General features: G+C 38.3%; 1 protein-coding gene across 1 annotated transcript in view; it reads right to left on the reverse strand.

Moving 5' to 3' along the window:
* The window catches only part of LOC107718771 (melatonin receptor type 1B-B-like), a 22,758-nt gene extending 14,926 nt beyond the window's left edge, over positions 1-7,832 (reverse strand). The window contains exons 1-2 of the mRNA XM_016526000.1: positions 7,785-7,832; positions 3,026-3,099 (exon numbers count right to left, since the gene is read on the reverse strand). Of these exons, the coding sequence (XP_016381486.1) occupies positions 3,026-3,099; positions 7,785-7,832 (122 nt within the window). The remainder of the gene's footprint in view (positions 1-3,025; positions 3,100-7,784) is intronic.
* Between the last annotated feature and the right edge of the window lie 13,574 nt (positions 7,833-21,406).

A 21,406-nucleotide genomic window follows, 5' to 3' on the forward strand; every position in this document is an offset into this window, starting at 1 on the left:
GGAATTATTTTAATGATATTCTAATGGGCCACTTTGTGACATCACAATACCCCTGAAAACATCGCTGTAGTCCAAACAAGCCGTTCGTTGTAGTTCTTGAAAAGGGATTTTTTAAAAATGTAATATCTCCCTTTGGAGTGGACTTTGAGATTTGTAACTTTGTAGATCTTTTTTATGCCCAAACATACACACTACACACTGACTAAAATTCAAAAAGTGAAAAAGCATAATAGGACCCCTTTAATATATTTAAAAATGTAATGTATTTCTGTTATGGTAAAGCTGAATTTTCAGCATTATTACTCCAGTCTTCAGTGTAACGTGATCCTTCAGAAATAATTCTAATATGCTGATTTGGTGCTCAAAAAACATTTCTTATTATCATCATCATCAATGCTAAAACAGGTGTGCTGCTTAATATTTTTGTGGAAGCTGTGATCATTTTTTTCAGTATACATTAATGAACATAAAGTTTAAAAGAGCAGCATTTATTTGAAGTAGAAATCTTTAGAAACATTAAAAATGAAGTCCTTACAGAAAAAAATATTAACATCTAATAAAAATCTTACTGAACACAAACTGTTGAGCAGTAGCATTTGACAAAATATAATGAATACAATATATTACTCATTTTTAAGCTAAAAGATTATTTATCAAAATATTACATATTATAATATTAACTGAACATATTTATGACTTTATTTGACTTTAAATCATTTCACTACTGTTACCATGTCTCTGGGTTCTATTTGACTTTTGACATAAAGTCAATTTATTAACAAATATTCTATTTCTTCTTTATTGGCAATAAAGGATATTTCTGCAAGTCTGGTATACTATTTTATAAATATAATTTAAACTACAACTCAAGTATATAAATTGTTTCTGACTTTTAAAGCTCAAAAAGTACTGTCTAACAGAAATGACTACTATTTTGAAAACAGTAGAACAACAGCAAGGTTGACTTCTTGCTCTCAAGAAAAATCTCAGAAAGCACAGCTAATCATCTGATACATGACGATCTTAAAGGCCTTGTGTTTAAAATCCTTGGTATTGACTTTCTTTCAAGTGCCTTAAAAACCATGTGTTGCTTGTCTCAGAGTAGACCTTAGCCACATTAAACTTTGATGCTTCCGGAAACAGTTTTACTGCCCTGTGAGGAGGGTCTCAAGGCACTAAATAACAGCAGTTGGGCTGTTCTCTCCCTCTCTGAACTCTGTACACACAAACTTCAGCCTGCAATGTGCATTAAATCCACAGCTCTCTAGCTCAAACCCACTTCCTAACGGAATTGCCCAAGGGTCCTGTGTGACAGTTACATAAGTTTCTTCTAAATGATTACAAAGCATTCAAGACAGATATAGAAAGGATTTGGATTTGAATGACTGATCTATTGCTGTCCGTGGTGCTGAACTGGGTCAGACACATGCAATGGACTCACATTATCATCTTCATGCTTGTCGCTGAGGACACGGGAAGTAGATTGTGCCAACTGCTGATGTTGCTGGTGGCAGTGTTTCTTTGAAAGGCTCTGTTCTTCCTTTATTTCCCGCTTCCTCTAAATGTCAGACAAACAAACACCCATCCGTTTTGCTATTGGTGTTAATTTATTTGGTCCCTCTGCATGTGTCTGTTTGTGTGACAGGCAGAGGTCATTCTACACTGCAGGACATGAACACCCTGGCAGGTGGTGAGGAAAGCAGTTCACTTTCACGAGGCTCAAAAGCTGAGATGAGAAAAATCAATGAGGAATTCAAAATCATACACACTCACAAAGAGAGAGAGAGCGAAAGCAGATATACACCTTATATGGGAAGCACCACAGATGCTGAAAGGCTTTGACAACTCTGCGGATGGACACTGACCCGATTTAAGTTTAATCATGCATAGCCCTGAGGCCGACAGAAAAGCAAGAGTGCACAAAATTCCCCTAGAACACAAACAGAACAAGAATCAAACAGAATATTCAGAATAAACAGAATATAATCTAAAGATTTCTTAAAGTAATAGTTCATTCAAAAATGAAAAACATCCACCTTTATATGTTGCATTATATGTTGTATTTATATGTTGTCATTAATTACTCACCCTCATGTCGTTCCAAACCCGTAAGACTTACGTTCATCTTTGGAACACAAATTAAGATATATTTGATGAAATCTGAGAGCTTTCTGACCCGGCATAGACAGCAACAAAACTGAAACGTTTTATGGCCCAGAAGGGTAGTAAGGACATCGATAAAATAGACCATGTGACTGTGACATCAGTGGTTCAACTGTAATTTTATGAAGGTACGAGAATACTTTTTGTGCACAAAGACTTTATTCAACAATTTCTTCACTTCCGTGTCACGAGAGTACGACGACGCATGCGTGTGATGATGCTGCTGACGCAGGAGCCGGTGTTCTGATGTAGAACCCAGATGCACTGCGCCTTGTTTGCAAGCAGAGGAATGCACACGCATTCATCGTGGTACTCTTGTGAACGCAACGCAATTATTGAATAAAGTCATTATTTCTGTTTTCTTTGCGCACAAAAAGTATTTTTGTAGCTTCGTAACATTACAGTTGAACCACTGATGTCACATGGACTATTTTATCGATGTCCTTACTATGTTTCGGTGCCATAAAACAGTCAGAAACAGTCAGAAATCTCTTATATTTCATCAAAAATACCTTAAGTTGTGTTCCGAAGATGAATGGAGGTCTTACGGGTTTGGAACGACATGAGGGTGAGTAATTAATGACAGAATTTTCATTTTTGGGTGAACTAACCCTTTAATGTTGATAGTTTTCTATGAATATGAATCTGAACCTCAAAACTCAAAAATGCCAGTCACAGTCATTTACTGATCACTAATCTTCTCCAAAGTCTTGGCTTCAAGCCCACTAATGTCTTTTTATCTGACCTAAAGCAAAATTATAAGACTACACTTCCCTAATCACAGAACAGGAACACTCTGTCTATCTTCGCTCATTTTTATTGTCTCCTGTGGTTCACAATGGCATTTTCACCAAACACATACCTCAGTGCACACAAACACGTGCTGACGGTCACGCTGGCCACTGTAACGTCCATACTCATGTGGCAGAGCAGAGCCTGCCAGGAATCTGACAACAGGAGGACTTCACTTGACACTCATCCCCCCTTTCTAGAAACACGATTACATAACCACACAGGGGACAGTGCAAGGGAGAGGGGCCAATGGATGGTGATACTCCAGAAGCCCTGATTGCCATGTGCCTTCAACTGATAGCTGTTAGAGTATTCCTCAAAGAAATATTTCACCCAAAAATGAAAATTTGCTAAAAATGTACTCACTCTCAGGCCACCCAAGATGTAGATGAGGGAACAGGGAACAGATTTGAAGAAAGAGGATCAACTGGTGAGCAAGTGATGTAATGCTAAATTTCTCCAAATCTGTTTTGATGAAGAAACAAACTCATCTACATCTTGGATGGCCTGAAGATGAGTACATTTTCAGCTAATTTAAATTTTTGGGTGAACTCTTCCTTGAATGTGAAGTCGACATGGAAGTCTGACTAATAAAGCACGGCATCTGTTCTACATAACATAAACAGAGAAGCAAAAGACATGGAGAGAAGAGTCTTTTTATACAGTTTCTTTCATACCCACCCTCTCATCAGAATGTGCTTCGTTATCATAAAAGACTGAGATTTTTACCAGTCATAGACCTTTTATGTCCACGCTTCACATGGGGTGATTATGCAGTGAATCTGCAAACAGGATTCTGGGAACATACAGTTTTCCTTCCAAATACACTTGTTTGGAGAACGAGGCTTTCAGTTTCTGTCGTTTCTCAGCTCTCTGCCCTTGTTAGTTCACACAGCACATACCACTAAAGATCCGTGTGCCATTCTTTGGAGCTTTAATGCTTCTTTGGGTGTTCGTGACAGTGTTATTGCTTGCGTGAGATGCCTGATTGGCCCTGGTCATGACAAAGGGCTGAAAGACAAAGGAATAAATTCTCCTCCTTCACAGAAGTTCCACTCAGGCGAGAGGCAAGAAGACAGAGCACAAAATTTGACAACATTCATACTCAAATCTAATGAGCCGTTGATGCCACCTCCATGTGCTCAAATTGCTTTGGAGAGGCAAGGCAGAGAGAGTCAGTAGTGTCTATCAGACAGACGGTGATATAAGACTGTGAGCGCGCCTTTGAAGCAGACAAGTCTGGCTCTTGCTCAATGCGAAAAAAGCATGAGCTTTGAAGTGCGCTCTTGTGTGAGCGCTCTCCACACTTATGTCCCTGCAGATACACAAACTGTCAAAGGGTTCTGAATGCAGTCCCACTCAATTGCATCAGCAGTGTGTGGAACAACCCCTCAAACACACGCATGTATACGTACACACATTGTCACAGGCACTGAAAGAGCTGAAATCTGTCTCTCCTCTGAGTCACACATCACAAGCCCAACAGCAGTGTGACATCATAGTTCAATAGTTGTTTCCAAAAACACTTTTTAGACAGGATTATGTGTAAACACAATGTTTTGTTATGGGTCATTCAAGTGGGTAATTAGATTTAACATCAATTTAAAAACATCAAACACATCCATTTACAATTAAATAAAGGGTCTATTAACCCTTTTATACACGAATTATGGAAAACATTATCTAGATTTTTCTATGATTCTTTTTATGACTTTAATATGATGCTAAATTTGAAATCCATTTTCATTTTTACAAAATTCAGTTTTATTTTTAAATTATTTAACTGTATACGTATGGGGACACCATGCAACAAAGGCGTAAAATGGGACATAAGCTGGGCACAGCTGACAATATGGAATATTGTGTTTTTTTAATGGCATGTTATGCTATTTATATCAGCTCAGTTATTAAAAACAATAATATTACAATATAATAACAATAAAACATATTGTAGGAACAATAACAGTAGTTACATATATGCGGAAACCTATTAGCAATATGGGCAAATCATGGAAAACATTCACTGCTGATTGTAACAACTTATGCTGTCACTGTCACTTCCACTGTCCTCTGGGATATTCTCTATTATTCTGTACTGACTCGACCTATGCTGTCCCTGTTTGGAAGGCAAAATGCTAATTTGTCTCCATATGTATGTGTAAAGTTGCCATTTAATGCTGTAATATGTAATTTTAAATGGTTATTTATGTTGATATATTTGTTAAATGTCTGTTTTATAACAATATAAGACAATTCATAAAAATAGAATAGATATACTAGCAGGTTACAGAAATCAGACTTTATGCAATCTGACTCCACTGTTGCATGACGTCCACATACGTGGACAGCTGGTTTTTGGTGAATAAAAACTACATTTTTACATATTCTTCATACTTTACTGTACATACTAATATTTATTTTTTTTTACCTCAATTGACCTCTTTGTATAAAAGTTTTTCACAGATATGCCTGGGGCATTTAGCACATGGGCTGTGTCCGAAATCGCCCCCTATATCCTTAAATAGGGCACTATTTGAGGGAACAGCCATTTTTAGTGGTGTCCGAAACCATAGTGGACGTTCTCGAGTGCACTCATTCAATCCCACAATGCACTGCAAAAACGAGTGTACAACTGGTGCACGCTCAACGGCTAGAGAATGCCCATAATGCACCGTGAGAGTCACGCGCCGAATGAATTCCCGCATCTCGCCAGAAGATGACGCCCGCAGCTGAATAATCAATCCGTTCATTTTTACAAAGCGCTCATCCATGGCGTACAGCATAATGTACAACACGGGTATAAATGCATTGTAAATTGATTATTAAATTGTTTGATTAGGGTTTATACATAATTTCCGTGACAGAGTTCAAGATAAATCCTTTAATCTTACTACTGGAGCTGCTAGTTTGCTAGTTTCAAATGATTAATAAACAGCAAGCACAAACTATGCAAAAGCGGCATTCCTTCCGGTGCACTCAGTATCCGAATTCACTACTCGTTTTCATTCACTCCTTCTAGTGAACTGAATTAGTGACCTAATGTAGGGAATAGTGAATGAGGGTATAGGGGGCGATTTCGGACACAGCCAACTACTGGAGCTGCCAGTTTGCTAGTTTCAAATGATTAATGAACAGCAAGCACAAACTATGCAAAAGCGGCATTCCTTCCGGTGCACTCAGTGCCTGAATTCACTACTCGTTTTCATTCACTCCTTATAGTGAACTGAATTAGTGACCTAATGTAGGGAATAGTGAATGAGGGTATAGGGGGCGATTTCAGACACAGCCATGGCTATCGCTGTCACTGTCAGCCATCTTGGATTAATGATGCCATCAAGCAATGAATATTTGGAATGCCAGATAGTAGCCACTGTTACAATATTGCTGTCAATCTACACTGCCCTCAAGTGGTTTGGAGAAAATTACCATGATAATTGAACCCTAAATGGATTTAAATTAACTGTCCACAAATGTGGACACCATGCATGAAAGGGTTAAGGCTTAGGTGGGTGCCAGATTTTCACTGATGTACACGTCCAATTATGCCAAACTACAGTTGAAAGTCTTTGAAGCCCTTACTGCTGAGAGCGATAAGCTGCTGTAAATTTTTAATGACATGGTCAAGGTGAAGTGAACTTAACACTACCAAAAGCTCAGACTTTAAAAAAAAATTAGTAAAGTAAAGTAGTTTCTCCACAAAAACGAACTTGTGAGTGACAAAAATATTGATATGGTTGCTGGAAGCCTCAATTTCGGTATGCATGAGCATATTCAGTGCTAAAATGTTGCAATTTAATTAAAACAAAATTTTAGCTGTTCGTTGAAAATTGTCTACTTCCAAAAAAAATTAAAAAGCTGGCTTTTGCTGTTTGGGTGAAATGGTTACATAAGATGCTTTGCCAATTTCAATGCATTTTCTTGCTATTGATATAAGGTAATCCTTCACTAACACTACACAGGCTATACACTATGGTGTTAGCAAACTAGTCCATAAGTCAAAAGTGAGGTAAATAATTCCACGTAAGTTTGAACAGTTTGCATTTAACTAACTCAAAACAAGCACGTTTTTTCACCATGTACAATTTACACTTAAGGCAGCACGTCAAAGGAGATTCTTGTCAAGTAAATGGGAAACAAGTCGACTAATTACTTCATTCAGTACATAATTCATGATCTGTATCCCCATTCAACACTACATCAATGAACGGCGCGCAAATATAATGCGCGTAGCACAGAAAGATACATAAAAGCTCACCAGCATTTCTCAGTTTCCGATTCCTGAACACCGAAATTATGACTAACAGGTTACCCAAAACATCCACCACAGTGGTGAAGATCAGCACGCTGGCCAGCACCGCTATTGCCCAGACAGGGCGCGCGCTCGAACCCAACGCGCGACCGACGTGCCCCAATTCTGTGCTGTTCGTCAGAAAGGCGATATTGTCTGGCATCCCGGACCAACTTGTTCTCCGAGGTTTGGTTTGTTAAAGGGTATTCACGCAACCTGAGGTAGTAAAGAGAAAATAAACTTAAGAAAGGACTGCGCATTTTAAACTAAAAGCATATATATTTGAACATATACAGTAGTATATGTTCTTTCTATTTGTATTTTCCGTACTTGTAAAAAGCGAGTCATTCCAGCTGCCTTTCAACAGAAGTTGTGGACAGTTTAGCCATACATTTCTGTCGGTTGATCCGCGCTCCTCTCATTCCTCCCTCCAGAAATGCGAGATAGAGTCCGTGTCAACATCTTCAGCACCTCAAACTCATTTCTGTCTTGTAGTTCAGTTGTTTGTCTAGCACGAATTTTCACCTTGCTTCCCCCTCACCTTAAAACTAGTAAGGAGCAGGGCAGTCTTGGCACTGTTTTGCCCCATGGCGACCGTTACGTTCGCTCCAAGTTATTTTTTTAAACCAGCTGCTCAGAGTAAATCCAGCGCGTGATCAGAGGGGAATCTGGCCAGATGATTGGCTCGCGCTCAGAGCTGAGACAAATCCCGCACAGCGCAGAGCATCTTTTATTTGCGCGGGAGTTGTCATAACAACCCCTGCTCGCCTCCAACCTGAGGTACAAGAGTGGATGTGATTACACTTCGTGTGTGTGTGTGTGTGTGTGTGTGTACCTACTTACAGTTTTTTACAATTGCTTACACACTAAAATTAAACTTTCCCAACAATTAGCAAAACCTTACACTCAAGGAGCAAAACACAAGGCTAGATTTGCACAACTGTAAGCACATTGTCAGCTTCACACTATTTGCAAAACATTACACTTTTTTAAACTGTAAAAATTCAGAAAATTTTCTGTGAGGGGTAGGGTTAGGAGTAGGGGTGGGTTTAGGTTAAAACGTGTATAAATATCTGTAGATAAAAACAATAGAAGTCTATGTAATGTCCCCATTTAGATAGCTAAGTGTGTGTGTGCGTGTGTTTTATATACTGTAGCCTATAAAAGGTGTGTTTTGTCAGGTAACCAAAACGTATTTTACGTGGTGATCTAAATTTATTTTGTTCTTTACATGACGGAATCAACCTGTTCACATTATAGGTTACACCTAAAGTTATCAGGTAGATCCCTGAGTTGACAATGATTTTAATTTATATATTTAATTTATATAGTACCTTAAATGGACGTGGGTTAAAGTATAGCCTACATGAGGTCAATGTGGAATTAAAATGTTTAACCCCTCAAAGGACTTTAAAATAAAAAAGACCCCTAAAATAAGTAATACTATTGCATCAACGATTAAAACAGGCATTTATTAATAGGGTACATGGAAAAAATACCATTTCAAAATGGCATGTCTCTAAATCTGCTTTCTATATAATCAATAAATTCAGTCCAGCTGAATGAAAAAAAAAAACTTGAACTAATGAACTGAGTGTTGTTGAATGAATGTTGTCTGCTAAAATGTGCATTCTATGACAACACGTTTTAAAATGAATAGCACTGAAAACGTAACAATGATTATGAATTATGAAAACGTAACAATGATCTGAAAACTGAACAAAACTGAAATCACAGCTCCCATTTTTACCTGTAGTCAATTATATTGGGGTTAAAGTTACTTTTTTAACTATAGCAACAGTTGACAGATGCGTTTTCTCTCAGCATCATTATTAGGTGGTTGAAAGCAAAAAATGTTCCATACTTCTGAGAGGTATCACAGTATAGCTTATTCAATTCAATTCAAGTTTATTTGTATAGCGCTTTTCACGATACAAATCGTTGCAAAGCAACTTTACAGAAAATTAAATTTTTACAATATTTAGTTGTAGCTTATCAGTGGTGACTGTCAATGTACATATGGCAGAAATGTACGGAAAAATCAATTAAAGACGTAATCAAACAGACGATGAACACTATTAACAGCAATTATTATATGATGCAATCAAACTTATAGCAAAATGTGGTAGTTCTGTATGTTGTTTCAGGGTTGGCATCATCTGAGGTCCTCTGAGGGGTTGGCATTATCTCTTCTCAGGTGTTCTGGATCCAGACTGAATCTTGTGTAAATCCTAGTTACCACGGGATGTTAATCCCGTGGCAAAAACAGAGAAACAAATAGGGACATAATTAGCGTAGCTGCTGTTCCAACCAAGCAATATTTATTTGTTTAACCCAAACTAAAGAATAATAATGTACATTTTGATCAGATATAACTGCAGTACAAGATTATGAGATGCATTATTTGAATGCTTGGCCAAAGAGATGTGTCTTTAATCTAGATTTAAACAGAGAGAGTGTGTCTGAACCCCGAACGTTATCAGGAAGGCTATTCCAGAGTTTGGGAGCCAAATGTGAAAAAGCTCTACCTCCTTTAGTGGACTTTGCTATCCTAGGTACTGCCAAAATTCCAGAGTTTGGATGGATTGTAGCATGATAGAAGACTAGTTAGGTGCGCAGGAGCTAACCCATTAAGGGCCTTATAGGTAAGTAATAATATTTTGTAACTGATACAGAACTTAATAGGTAGCCAGTGCAGAGACTGTAAAATTGGGGTAATATGATCATATTTTCTTGACCTGGTAAGGACTCTAGCCACTGCATTTTAAAAAGCTTGGATTGTTTTGGTTATTTTCTATGATTTTGTGGATATGCTCGGCCCTGGCAGCTTTTAGAGGCTGTCTATAGCTGGACATACTGTTTTTCCACGCAATTCTAAAAACTTCCAAGTTCGTTTTTCTCCATTTGCGCTCAAGACTACGAGTTTTTTTCTTGAGAGAATGGGTATTACTGTTGTACCATGGCGCAGTACGTTTTTCTCTAACCTTTTTCAATTTGATGGGGGCAACAGCTTCTAATGTATTAGAGAAGATAGTGCCCATGTTGCTAGTCATTTCGTCTAGTTCATGTGTATTTATGGGTACAAAGAGCAGTTGAGATAAATCAGGCAGGTTATTTGTGAATCTGTCTTTGGTGGCTGGAACAATAGTTCTGCCCGCACGATAATGCGGAGCCATATAGTAAATATCAGTAATACGCAGCATGCACGATACAATGAAATGGTCAGTAAATAGCTTATTGATTTATAATACTTAAGAAACAGGTGTATAATAAAATGTTCAGTAAGAACACAAAAATAATACAAATCAATTCATGTTGTAACAAATCTCACACTCACAAATACACTGACTGCTCTGTGCGAATAGTTCAGTTGGGTAATGAATGATAGCAATTTAATATGAGTTTTTATATCCAAAAACCAGAGGCCTTTGTTGTTCTCCTTTTACTTTAGTAATCCTTTACTTTTGAACGCATAAAAGCTTGAATCATGAAAATCACAATATTTTCAATATTAATCTTTCCGCCACTTGAGTTCTGACCTCTCCCACGAAGGCTGCATAATTCACACCTGCCGAAAGGCCAGGACACACCAAGCCGACTTCAAAGAACTAGCAGCGATTAAAGCCGACGGTGTAGTCGCTTCGCATCGGCGGCGTCTGGACCAAAAAGCTGCGCTTGAACACACCACTCAAACTACAGCCAACTGCAAACTAACACGTGCGTTCTGCGCTTGCATGAGAGGCTATATCAGCAGCTATCAATATACACCGATCAACCATAACATTATGACCACCTTCCTCATATTGTGTTGGTCCCCCTTTTGCTGCAAAAACAGCCCTGACCCGTCGAGGCATGGACTCCACTAGACCCCTGAAGGTGTGCTGTGGTGTCTGGCACCAAGATGTTAGCAGCAGATCTTTTAAGTCCTGTAAGTTGTGAGTTGGGGCCTCCATGGATCGGACTTGTTTGTTCAGCATATCCCACAGATGCTCGATTGGATTGAGATCTGGGGAATTTGGAGGCCAAGTCAACATCTCAAACTCGTTGTTGTGAATGGTCCGAATGTATCCTCAAACCATTCCTGAACCATTTTTGCTTTGTGTCAGGGTGCATTATCCTGCTGAAAGAGCCCACAGCCATCAAGGAATACAGGTTTCCCAGCAGAACATTGCCCAAAGCATTACACTGCCTCCGCCGCCTTGCCTTCTTCCCATAGTGCATCCTGGTGCCATGTGTTCCCCAGGTAAGCGACCCGACCATCCACGTGATGTAAAACAAAATGTGATTCATCAGACCAGGCCACCTTCTTCCATTGCTTTGTGGTCCAGTTCTGATGCTCACGTGCCCACTGCTGGCGCTTTCGGAGGTGGACAGGGGTCAGCATGGACACCCTGACTGGTCTGCAGCTATGCAGCCCCATATGCAACAAACGTCAATGCACTGTGTATTCTGACACCTTTCTATCAAAACCAGCATTACCTTCTTGAGCAATTTGAGCTACAGTACCTCGTCTGTTGGATCGCACCACACGGGCCAGCCTTCGCTTCCCATGTGCATCAATGAGCCTTGACCGGCCATGACCCTGTCACCGGTTCACCACTGTTCCTTCCTTGGACCACTTTTGATAGATACTGGCCACCCCACAAGAGCTGCAGTTTTGGAGATGCTCTGACCCAGTCGTCTAGCCATCACAATTTGGCCCTTGTCAAACTCGCTCAAATCCTTACACTTGCCCATTTTTCCTGCTTGTAACACATCAACTTTGAGGACAAAATGTTCACTTGCTGCCTAATATATCCCACCCACTAACAGGTTCTATGATGAAGAGATAATAAGTGTTATTCACTTCACCTGTCAGTTGTCATAATGGTATGCCCATATTTGTCATTCAAAAGGAGAAACCGAAACAATGATATATGCAGATATACGAAACGTAAAAAAAGCTGTGCTAGCTTATCATTTTGAATATGATGACTTTATTCGGCTCATGTTGTTATGACAATATTCGCATATTGGAATGCTTTGGTAAGATCACGTAACATTACATAACTTCAGTTTGTGCCGCCTTGCTCGTTTTCATCACTTTCACTTTAATTCTCGGGCACTGACTCGTTTGCTGAACTGAGTATCCAATCAGAGATCTCACTCTTGCCGACGACCCTGACGATGATTCAGTATGCCGAATCGGGCAAACTGCCACTGACGTGAGCCAATGGGAGAGCCGACGTGTGGAACACGCCAAAAAAACTAGACCACTCGCCAACGGCTGACCATCGGCTTGGTGTTTCCTGGCCTGAAGAGTGCTACAGGGTTGACTTATTTTTGCAGTCGAAAACCCGTAAATGAGTTTGCATTTTAGCACTTCTGGTTCCATTGTCCTGAAGTCAATGGGTTTTTCGATAAATGCTTGATGTAAGGTCTGTGGTTAAAACAGCTCAAGATATTTTCACTTTTTATTCTACAACATAAACTATTATGTGGTTAAATCTTATCTTGAAATAGGCGGTTGCTAACTAGGGGACTACAAAGGATGTCTGGGACTTCAACTGCTATCATGCCGAATAGGTAAACTGATCTATAGTCTGCTTTTAAAGATTTGCAATGTTTATAATTGTGCTTTTTTTTTTAGATTGTCCTTCAAAAATACATCATCACTGCAGCGCTCTATTGGTATTCCATTGAACAATAAACACACTGTGAAGCGAAATAGCTTTTTTTCAAATAATATTATTCACTGGAATCAAACACTGAAATTGAAATTGTCAACACAATCTCATGGCAATTTGTGACTTCGTTTTAGCAAATTGCTGGTGAATTTGATCTGCGTACACCCCACAGACGGTTAGGTTCATCTGTGGGTTTAGAGGTGGACCTTCATTTTTTCTTAAAATCATACATTTAAAATTGTATGGCCACCAAGTGAAGTGACTTTCCTTGAAAGGGACTTTGGTGAAGTCCACAGAATTGATGATTTCTGGCGATACAAGAAACACAGCGTCAAATTACCCTGCTGGGAGATAACGGAAACTACACAGTTGTGAAGATAAATTGCATGTTCCTACATTGACAGCTATTAAAAAATTAACCATGTTTTCTGGCTAAATCGATTGCAAGTACTTTATTATAGATGATGTACCAGTGACAAATGTTTTCGTTTAGCCTCTGGAAAGTGTGAAATGGGCTTTTCCCTGTCTCCTGTCTTTAACAGCGACCAGTCACATGACAAATGCTCCAATTCCAGAGGTCCTGCACCAGCCGAGCAGCTGGGACATCTTTGGGTCGAATCATACTTGTTTAATTATTAGCTGTTATTTAAGCAGTATATATCACTGACAGGCATGAGAGTCTGACATGGCAAAAGAATGTTATTTCCCCCTGTCCCTCTCTACTCCCACTGAGTTCAGTAATACTGGACGAAAGCATGTGTAATTACTCCGCATTGATCTAAGCCTTCTCACCCATGGACACTCGGGTCTGTTGAGAATATCCTCAGGGTATTTTCTTCATATCCACTACAAAGTAGCATAAAGACTTGATTTGAGACAGCTTGGTAAGTGGTATATTCAAAGAAAACATGGGAAACTGGAAGAGTAGAGGAGATGTGTCTGAACTGTGCTCTATACTTTGGTCTTCAAAAGCTGTTAAAATAGAGAAAACAAAGCAGCTCTTACATATGAAATTCACAGGCGTAACATATGAAGCAACTTTTTCTGCTGTGTTTTGCAACAGTGCCGTGCTTTTTAACTCAGCACAAGCATCTGTTGGAGTCTTTTTCACATTGTAATGTATTAATTAAGCATTTTATCACATAAACACAAAGGGCTGGCTACACTACCTACATTTTTTTTCAGTATAATCATCAATTGTTTATAAGCACAACCCCTAGAGACTGAGGAAATGCATTGGATAATAGGGATGATTAGACTGGCGCATTGATCTCCATCACTGCAGGAGAGCGGATTAATGAGAAGACTGCTATCTGTAGAGGAGTTAAACACAAGAGCAGAAAACATGTTCTCTGATCCCATTTACACTAATCAAAAAACGAAAGACAGAATTTTTTTTCCAAAGAGAATTTTATATCTCCCCATGCAAAGGCTGTTTTAAGTGCATACATGAGCTGTTCACACACTACACTGCTTTTCAATTTCAATGTTTCAATTGTTTTTGTGCTTTTCTATTGTTTTTCTATGTAAACATGCATCAGATGGACACGTTTGACCATTGTGCTGGGGTCTTGTGACTTTAGTACCATCTTGCGCATGACAGCATTCTAAAAACACAGTGCTCAAATTAAAATAAGCTCAGCTTAAAAAAACAAACAAAAAATTATTTAGACCTTGCTTTTTTTAATTCCACTTACCTGCATTTCGTGGTTTTGCATTCTACTATGCAGCTTTTCTATGCAAACGTGTTTGATGGCAATCATAATTTTTGCACATCTCATGTTATAAAAATGCTGTGATTTAGTTAAAAGTTCAACTTTTAAAAACATGTCTCTAGACTTTGTGATTTTTTTATTCCATTACCCTGCATCTTGCATTTTTTTGCATTTCGCTACGCTGCTTCTCTATGTAAACTTGCTAGTCGGACGTGTTTGACCGTTGTTCTTATGTTCTAAAAACATGGTACTTTAACATTTAAAAAATGCATCTCTAGACATCACAGAGTGTTTGTTCCATTCCACTGCACTGTGTCTTACGTATTTAAATGCAAAAATGTCTAAATGCGCATAAATGAGGCTCTATGCTGCAGGCCTTTTAAGATATTTTTGCCAAACTGTAAGGCAAATGAATTATCACTGAGTAAGCAATCCCATAATTCACTGTGAGAAGCGTGGTGAACAAAGTGAGAGATTTGTGTCACTATACTAGTCGTCAAAACCTATTGAAATCAAACTTCTGAGCACTTCATGTGAACTTCTTACATAGTGTTTTCAAAATGAGTCTTATATGAAGTTCCATTTCAGCTAGTATGCTGCCTGTAGGCAGTAGAAAGCAAGGTAGTTCACTATATTTTGGAATGGAGCCAAAGTGTTAGAAGTGAATTCAGATCTTGACCCTCACGTTCCATGAGCTTAGAGCTGTCCTGCCTTTGAGGTAAACAGGAGCTTGTAGGAAATCCATGAGCGACACTAATAACCTGCCACTTATTTATAGATAGGCTGACTAAACAGGCAGATTCAGGGAGGGAAATGGGAAATTGGTGTCACAGACTCTGAATCATTGCAATGCAGTTATTTTTTCCTAAATCAATCCGGAACCCAAACCCAGCTGTGAAGAGCAAGCCAGGACAACTGCTTTGTGAAAGGTAATGGGCTGCTATTCAGTTTTGCTCCACAATCTCCAGGTTTTTTGTCAAAACTGCTGCTCAGAAAAGATAATTTTTTGATGTGAACAAACAAGTGAATACGTACAGTACATCCTGTCATAGAACAGGACTATGCTTTACTGGACACATCTTGCCAATAACACTGACTGCAGGCTGTGCGTAAAAATAAAATAAGCATTTGGGTTAATGCAAATATGATTATGCCTGGAATAGATAATTGCCATGTATCTTACTTTGGTGATTTAAGGACACCATGGAGTCTCATTTAGAGCATTCTGTTATTGATTTAAATTGGATTCATTTGGATAGCTGAAGTTATTTACAAGCTGGAACATGGCTCCAAGCTAAAAGTCTATCATCAGGTTCAACAGACAGTGTGAAACAAAGAATAAAAGAACAATAAAAACCAAACTAACCTCAACCGTGCCTTAATCCAGTAAATTATTTATTTTGACAAGGTGTGCTTATTCTTTGCCCGTGGAATTATTCATTATATCTGATGATAATTTGAAACAAACAGATATTATGTGACACTTTATCAGCAAAGAGAATGCCATCTCCCAGCCTGAGTGCTTATAATGTATCTTAAAAATAATAATTATCTTAAACACTAACACAACATATCAGTTTATGTTGTTTACTCTTGAGACATCTGGTAAGTTAACTACAGTATATGACATATAATAAGCTGACTGTTTTTAATGATGAGACAATTTTCTTGATTTTTTTAATCTTGTTGAACAAAATGTACAAATCAGTATTCAAGTCATTTTATTTACAGTTTTTTACGATTGCTTAAGCACAATTTTGAAAACAGGGCCCGGTTTGTCAAAACACTACACACAATTGCTATATATTTAATTTCGTCCACATACCCAATATTCATATTTTGAACGAGGAATACATTTAATGCAGCCAGAGATATGAGAAACATAAGTGAATAGTTCGCCTCCGAATTCATTCGCTTCTGCTCAGCCTGCTCTAACAATCATAAAGTAATTATCCTACCAATATAAACATATTTACATTGGCTTTGTCTTGTTTCCGCAAGTTATGTTGTTGTCGTCTGAAATATAGGAGAAACTTTTCCCAATTATCCCCTCATAACAATTTCCCCATTTAAAATGAAGAAGACTTTTCTCTACACGCATCAGCAAAAGACAAAAAGGGAGCATTTGGCACAACTGAGCGCTCTGCAAACATGCCTCTGTTGTCTTTACGTCTCTGTTTCTGGCGCGTGGTGTTATAAGCTTGTGACGTATTCCAGCAGCATCTGTTCCAAAGCAGTGTGTTTACCATCCACCGTGCCAGAGTGCAAATGTGTGTGTGTGTGTGTGTGTGTGTCTGGAGGCAAAGGCAGATGTTTTGCGTGGAGATGAGGCCATGGTTAGTGTGTCTAATCTGGGTATTATTCAGTAGACTGTGTGGGTATAATCACCCCTAACTCTCTCATGTCTCCGAGCAGAAACAGGGGAACGATAATCCAGCATCTCTCCCCCACCCCTTATATAACCAGCCGTCTTTCTGTCAGTCCAGCCTGCTTACACTTGTTTTAAAAGTCAAAGGAAATAGTGCTGAAGGAGTGTGGATTCTCTAGTGGTTCGGTATATTTAAAGATGTAAACAGCAGAATTCAGAGGGATTAAGACTAGTTTCATTTCCTTGTAAATTATCCTCTTTGCTTTCTGCGGTGCACGTTTGATTCAGTGGAAGTCGACTCAGCTGTGAGATTGTGGCAGTTTGACCTTGCGGATCCATTCTACTGTGCCTAGGCTTAATTACCCATCAGTCTTCAGTACTGGAATGTGATTGGCATAATTTTGGAAAGCAGTGGATTTGCTTCACTCACAAGAGACAATGAAAAATAGTGTTAGCCTATTGTGAAGAGGTGGAAATTAAACACTTTTAACATTTTTAAGGAAGCAATTTTGAGATGTTATTGTGAATTTGCGCAATAAACTCTGTTTGATTAAACAAAAGTAGGCTATCCAACTCAATCTCATGAAAAAGCCCGACTATTTTATGAGGTAGCGATTTCATATTATTTCTTACAATGTGATTAAAACGGACATGTATGATTTTAGAAAAAAATGTAAGAACCCCTAAACCTAACCACCAACAGAGCGTATATAAGGTTGCATATAAATTCATATGAAATAGCCAGTTATTGGCCAATACATTACAATTATGGAAGCTTGTTTCCACCTCAAGAAAAAAAAAGTAACTTATCTTGCAATTCTGAATTTTTCCCTCACAATTCCAAGTTTATATCTCACAATTATTACTTTTCTTGCACAATTCAGAAAAAAAAAAAATTAAGAACAGCAAGATATAAAGTCAGAATTGCAATTCTGAAAAGAAAAGTCAGATATACGCTCACAGCTGTAAGGAAAAAGTCAGAATTGTGAGGAAAAATTCACAATTACTTTTTTTTTTTTATTCTATGGTGAAACAAAAGAGTTGGCATTCTGGGATGTAAACTCAGAATTCTGAGGGAAAAAGTCAGAATTGCAAGTTATAAACTCAAACATGTGTGGCGTAAACTGGGAATTGCAAGAAAAAGTCAGAATTCTGAGTCTTAAGAATTGTCTTAAAAAACAAAGTGAGAATTGTGAGATAAATAGTTGCAGTTACTTCATTTTTTTATTCAGTGGTGGCAATGGGCTTCCATATAAATCAGTTCTGAATTGCCGTGATAGTGTGTTGAATGTATCATAGTGTGAATGCATGTTCAGCTGGCCATGTAACCCATTTTTCTAACCCCCCACCTCCATCCCTATACATTTAACTGACTCAGGGCCAAAGTCATTTACGAAAGACAATGCACTAAATATTTACACTGCGCTTTTGAACCACATACTTTCAGACTTGAAAAGAAAACGCATGCTCACTGATACACCCAGAACATAAAAGCACAGAAACACAGGGTGTTTACAAAACCTCATCTCTGATGAAACCAATGTATTCTTGGAGAAGTCCCCGAACAACAAAGAAAAAAGGCCCAGAAATGAAAGCATTATTATGTTTCGATCATATAAGCTGGATTCCTGGAACTTTGCCCGTAAACAAGCTTTGGATAATGCAATCGGATTGTGTTGTCTCCTGTACAGTTGTCTCTTTAAACGCTCAACTGCTGCATTTGGAAATTCTACAGTGTCTTAAATTGTTTGCGTTCAGCAAGAGTGGCCTTTTGTGCACTTCTTCCACAAAAGATGGAACACAAACAATGAAGTAACTACTGTATAAAAAACTGGAACATTGTGTATAACACTGTTCCCTTTCAGTCGGTCACTCTCGACGTCACGTCGGATGACCGACGAATTGGGATCTCGCTTAGAGGGACCACAACTGTACTCTTGTGGCTTTCTGTCGTGCTCAAGGAAGATTGGCTTGTGCAAAGATTTGTTCAGTTCATTATGCATGATAGCTTCAGTCTAACTGTTCAATTACGTGTCAATCAGGAGGATTTTAATAGGAATATAAATTTTCATTCAATTGTAAAATCACATAAATTTGCATAAATGAACTGGGAGTGCAGAGTTTTTCAGAGAACAGAAGCTTGTCTCTTAGAGGAATGACATAAATATGATTTAATCTCATAGCCATGAAAAGATTATGTGATGAGCATTTGTGCCAAAACATCTTGACTATTGAAATATACTCAGTAATCCTTGTTAAATCAATGTAAAGATGATATATTATGGTAGCTGTATTTCTTTTTTTATTTTACACTGGACAAAGCATTTTATTTATACATACAAGGTGATTTCTACACATTAAATGGACAATATTAACATGTATGAGCACAGAACATCAGAACCTCTGACCCACAGGGTCATCCTGAAAACCATTAAAATAATCAGATTTATTGCTTTAATAAAATATTCTCTGGCTTGTTTACACAAACAAACTAAATATAAAACTAAAATAAAACATTCCTCATGCGTTTTCCTATTTGTGTATCATGCCTTGTAAAATGACTCTGGACTCTACAAAGGCGCTATAAAAACAATAAAAAATAATAATAATAATAATCCCATAAGTCTATGTATGATCACTAAAATGAGGTATTAAAAATATCTAAAATATTTTCAAGGACAAACAAAACAATACTTATGTCATAATCCAAGAAAAATGATTTTTTTTATGATTTTTATACTGTATATATTATTTGGGCAATTGCTACAGGGGATGAAGGAAAACAGAGATACAATAAGCATAAAGGAAAAAAAAACATTCCCATTTGTAGCCAAAACCTCAAAGCAACCTTAATGAGAACTTTTTTCTTGCTCAAAAAGCCCATATGCTTCAACATACAGTATGTCTCTAACATACTAAACAATTAACAGATGTTATTGAAGTGTCAAAGTTGCTCCCTCCTAAACTAAATAAAAATCACAAAAACAGCACCATAAACAGCAAAACACTAAAATGCCAGATGTGCGATGAGTGATTAATATGTACTTGTCATGTCTACAAACAGCTCTAAATAAACAGCTCTTCATTTATGTAAATCGCACCTGTGTGCTTTCATTCCTGGAATCATTTAGAGTATGCATACATTAGAGCCTTACAAACCTTGAAGCTTCAACAAAAATGCAATTACATGTATTGTTTTTCTCCACAGCTTCTATGTAGTTCATGGAATATAGTCCATTCTCCTTCCGACTGTTGTCATAGCAAAACACTGGCTGTCCATTGTGTCCAAGGGCATACTTGGAAGATTTGGTCCTCCTTAGTCATAAATATCAGCAGTTCTTAACCTTCTTGACTCCAAGGCCACCCATTGTCCACAGCAATTTTCAAAGGCCCTTGGACTTATTACTAAAACTAAGACTTTATATCCAGTTTTTCTTAATTGTTTTACTCAATTTCTACCTGATAAAATAAATATTTTATAGCATTTTAAGCATTTACTAATTTCCATCCATTTAGTATTCCAGGTCTAGAAATCACACTTTTACGAAACCCTCATAAATTCATGTTTTCCAAGACTGTAGGAATTCTGTTTTTTTAATTACAAAGATGTTGAGGGGGTCAAAAAAAAAACAATATCTTAATTTTAAATCTTATCAAGTCCTCTTGAGGCCCCCTTGCAAGTTTGCTGAAGCCCCTTAGCCTCAGCCTCCTGGCTGAGAACCACTGCTGTATATGGATTCCATCAATAAAATATGTGATTTCTCAATAAACAGTAGCATACCTACACAAACCCACAACCACCCTGTTTTTCAGATGTGTTCATGGGAAAATAATAATGTTAAAGGGTTAGTTCACCCAAAAATGAAAATTATGTCATTAATTACTCACCCTCATGGCGTTTCAAACCCGTAAGACCTTCGTTCATCTTCAGAACACAAATTAAGATATTTTTGATGGAATCTAAGAGCTGTCTGACCTTGTGTTTGTGAGTCTTATTTAGTGTTGTTTGTCCACATATAATTCCATTATGCCAAGCTTCAGCAAAAAGAAGCATTTGGGCAAGAGCAGACAGCATTCAGGCTGTGTATTCCTCCCTGCCCGCGCTATATTTCGGGTGGGGACACACACAGTTTGTGTGTTGCGGAGCTCGCACAGTCAGCTCTCGGGAAAAAGAGAGGGGCTGATTGTGCTTTACCCGCACACAAGCATTATGTCTGGGGAGCGGAGCTCGTGCAGTTAGCTCTCGGAAATAAGGGGCTGATTGTGCTTCTCCCCGCTGAACGCTCCGCTCCCGCCAGGCACGCTCCGTGGAGTGTGTCTGTGCTTGCGAGCTCGCGGTTCGGTCCCGCTATTGCTGAGGCACGGCGGCGATTCAGATCGCGGGGATCGCACGTGGATCTAGCGGATGGGTTGG

This window comes from Sinocyclocheilus rhinocerous, unplaced genomic scaffold (assembly GCF_001515625.1).
Source record: "Sinocyclocheilus rhinocerous isolate Xijiao unplaced genomic scaffold, SAMN03320098_v1.1 scaffold1655, whole genome shotgun sequence".
In the NCBI taxonomy this organism is placed as follows: Eukaryota; Metazoa; Chordata; class Actinopteri; order Cypriniformes; family Cyprinidae; genus Sinocyclocheilus; species Sinocyclocheilus rhinocerous.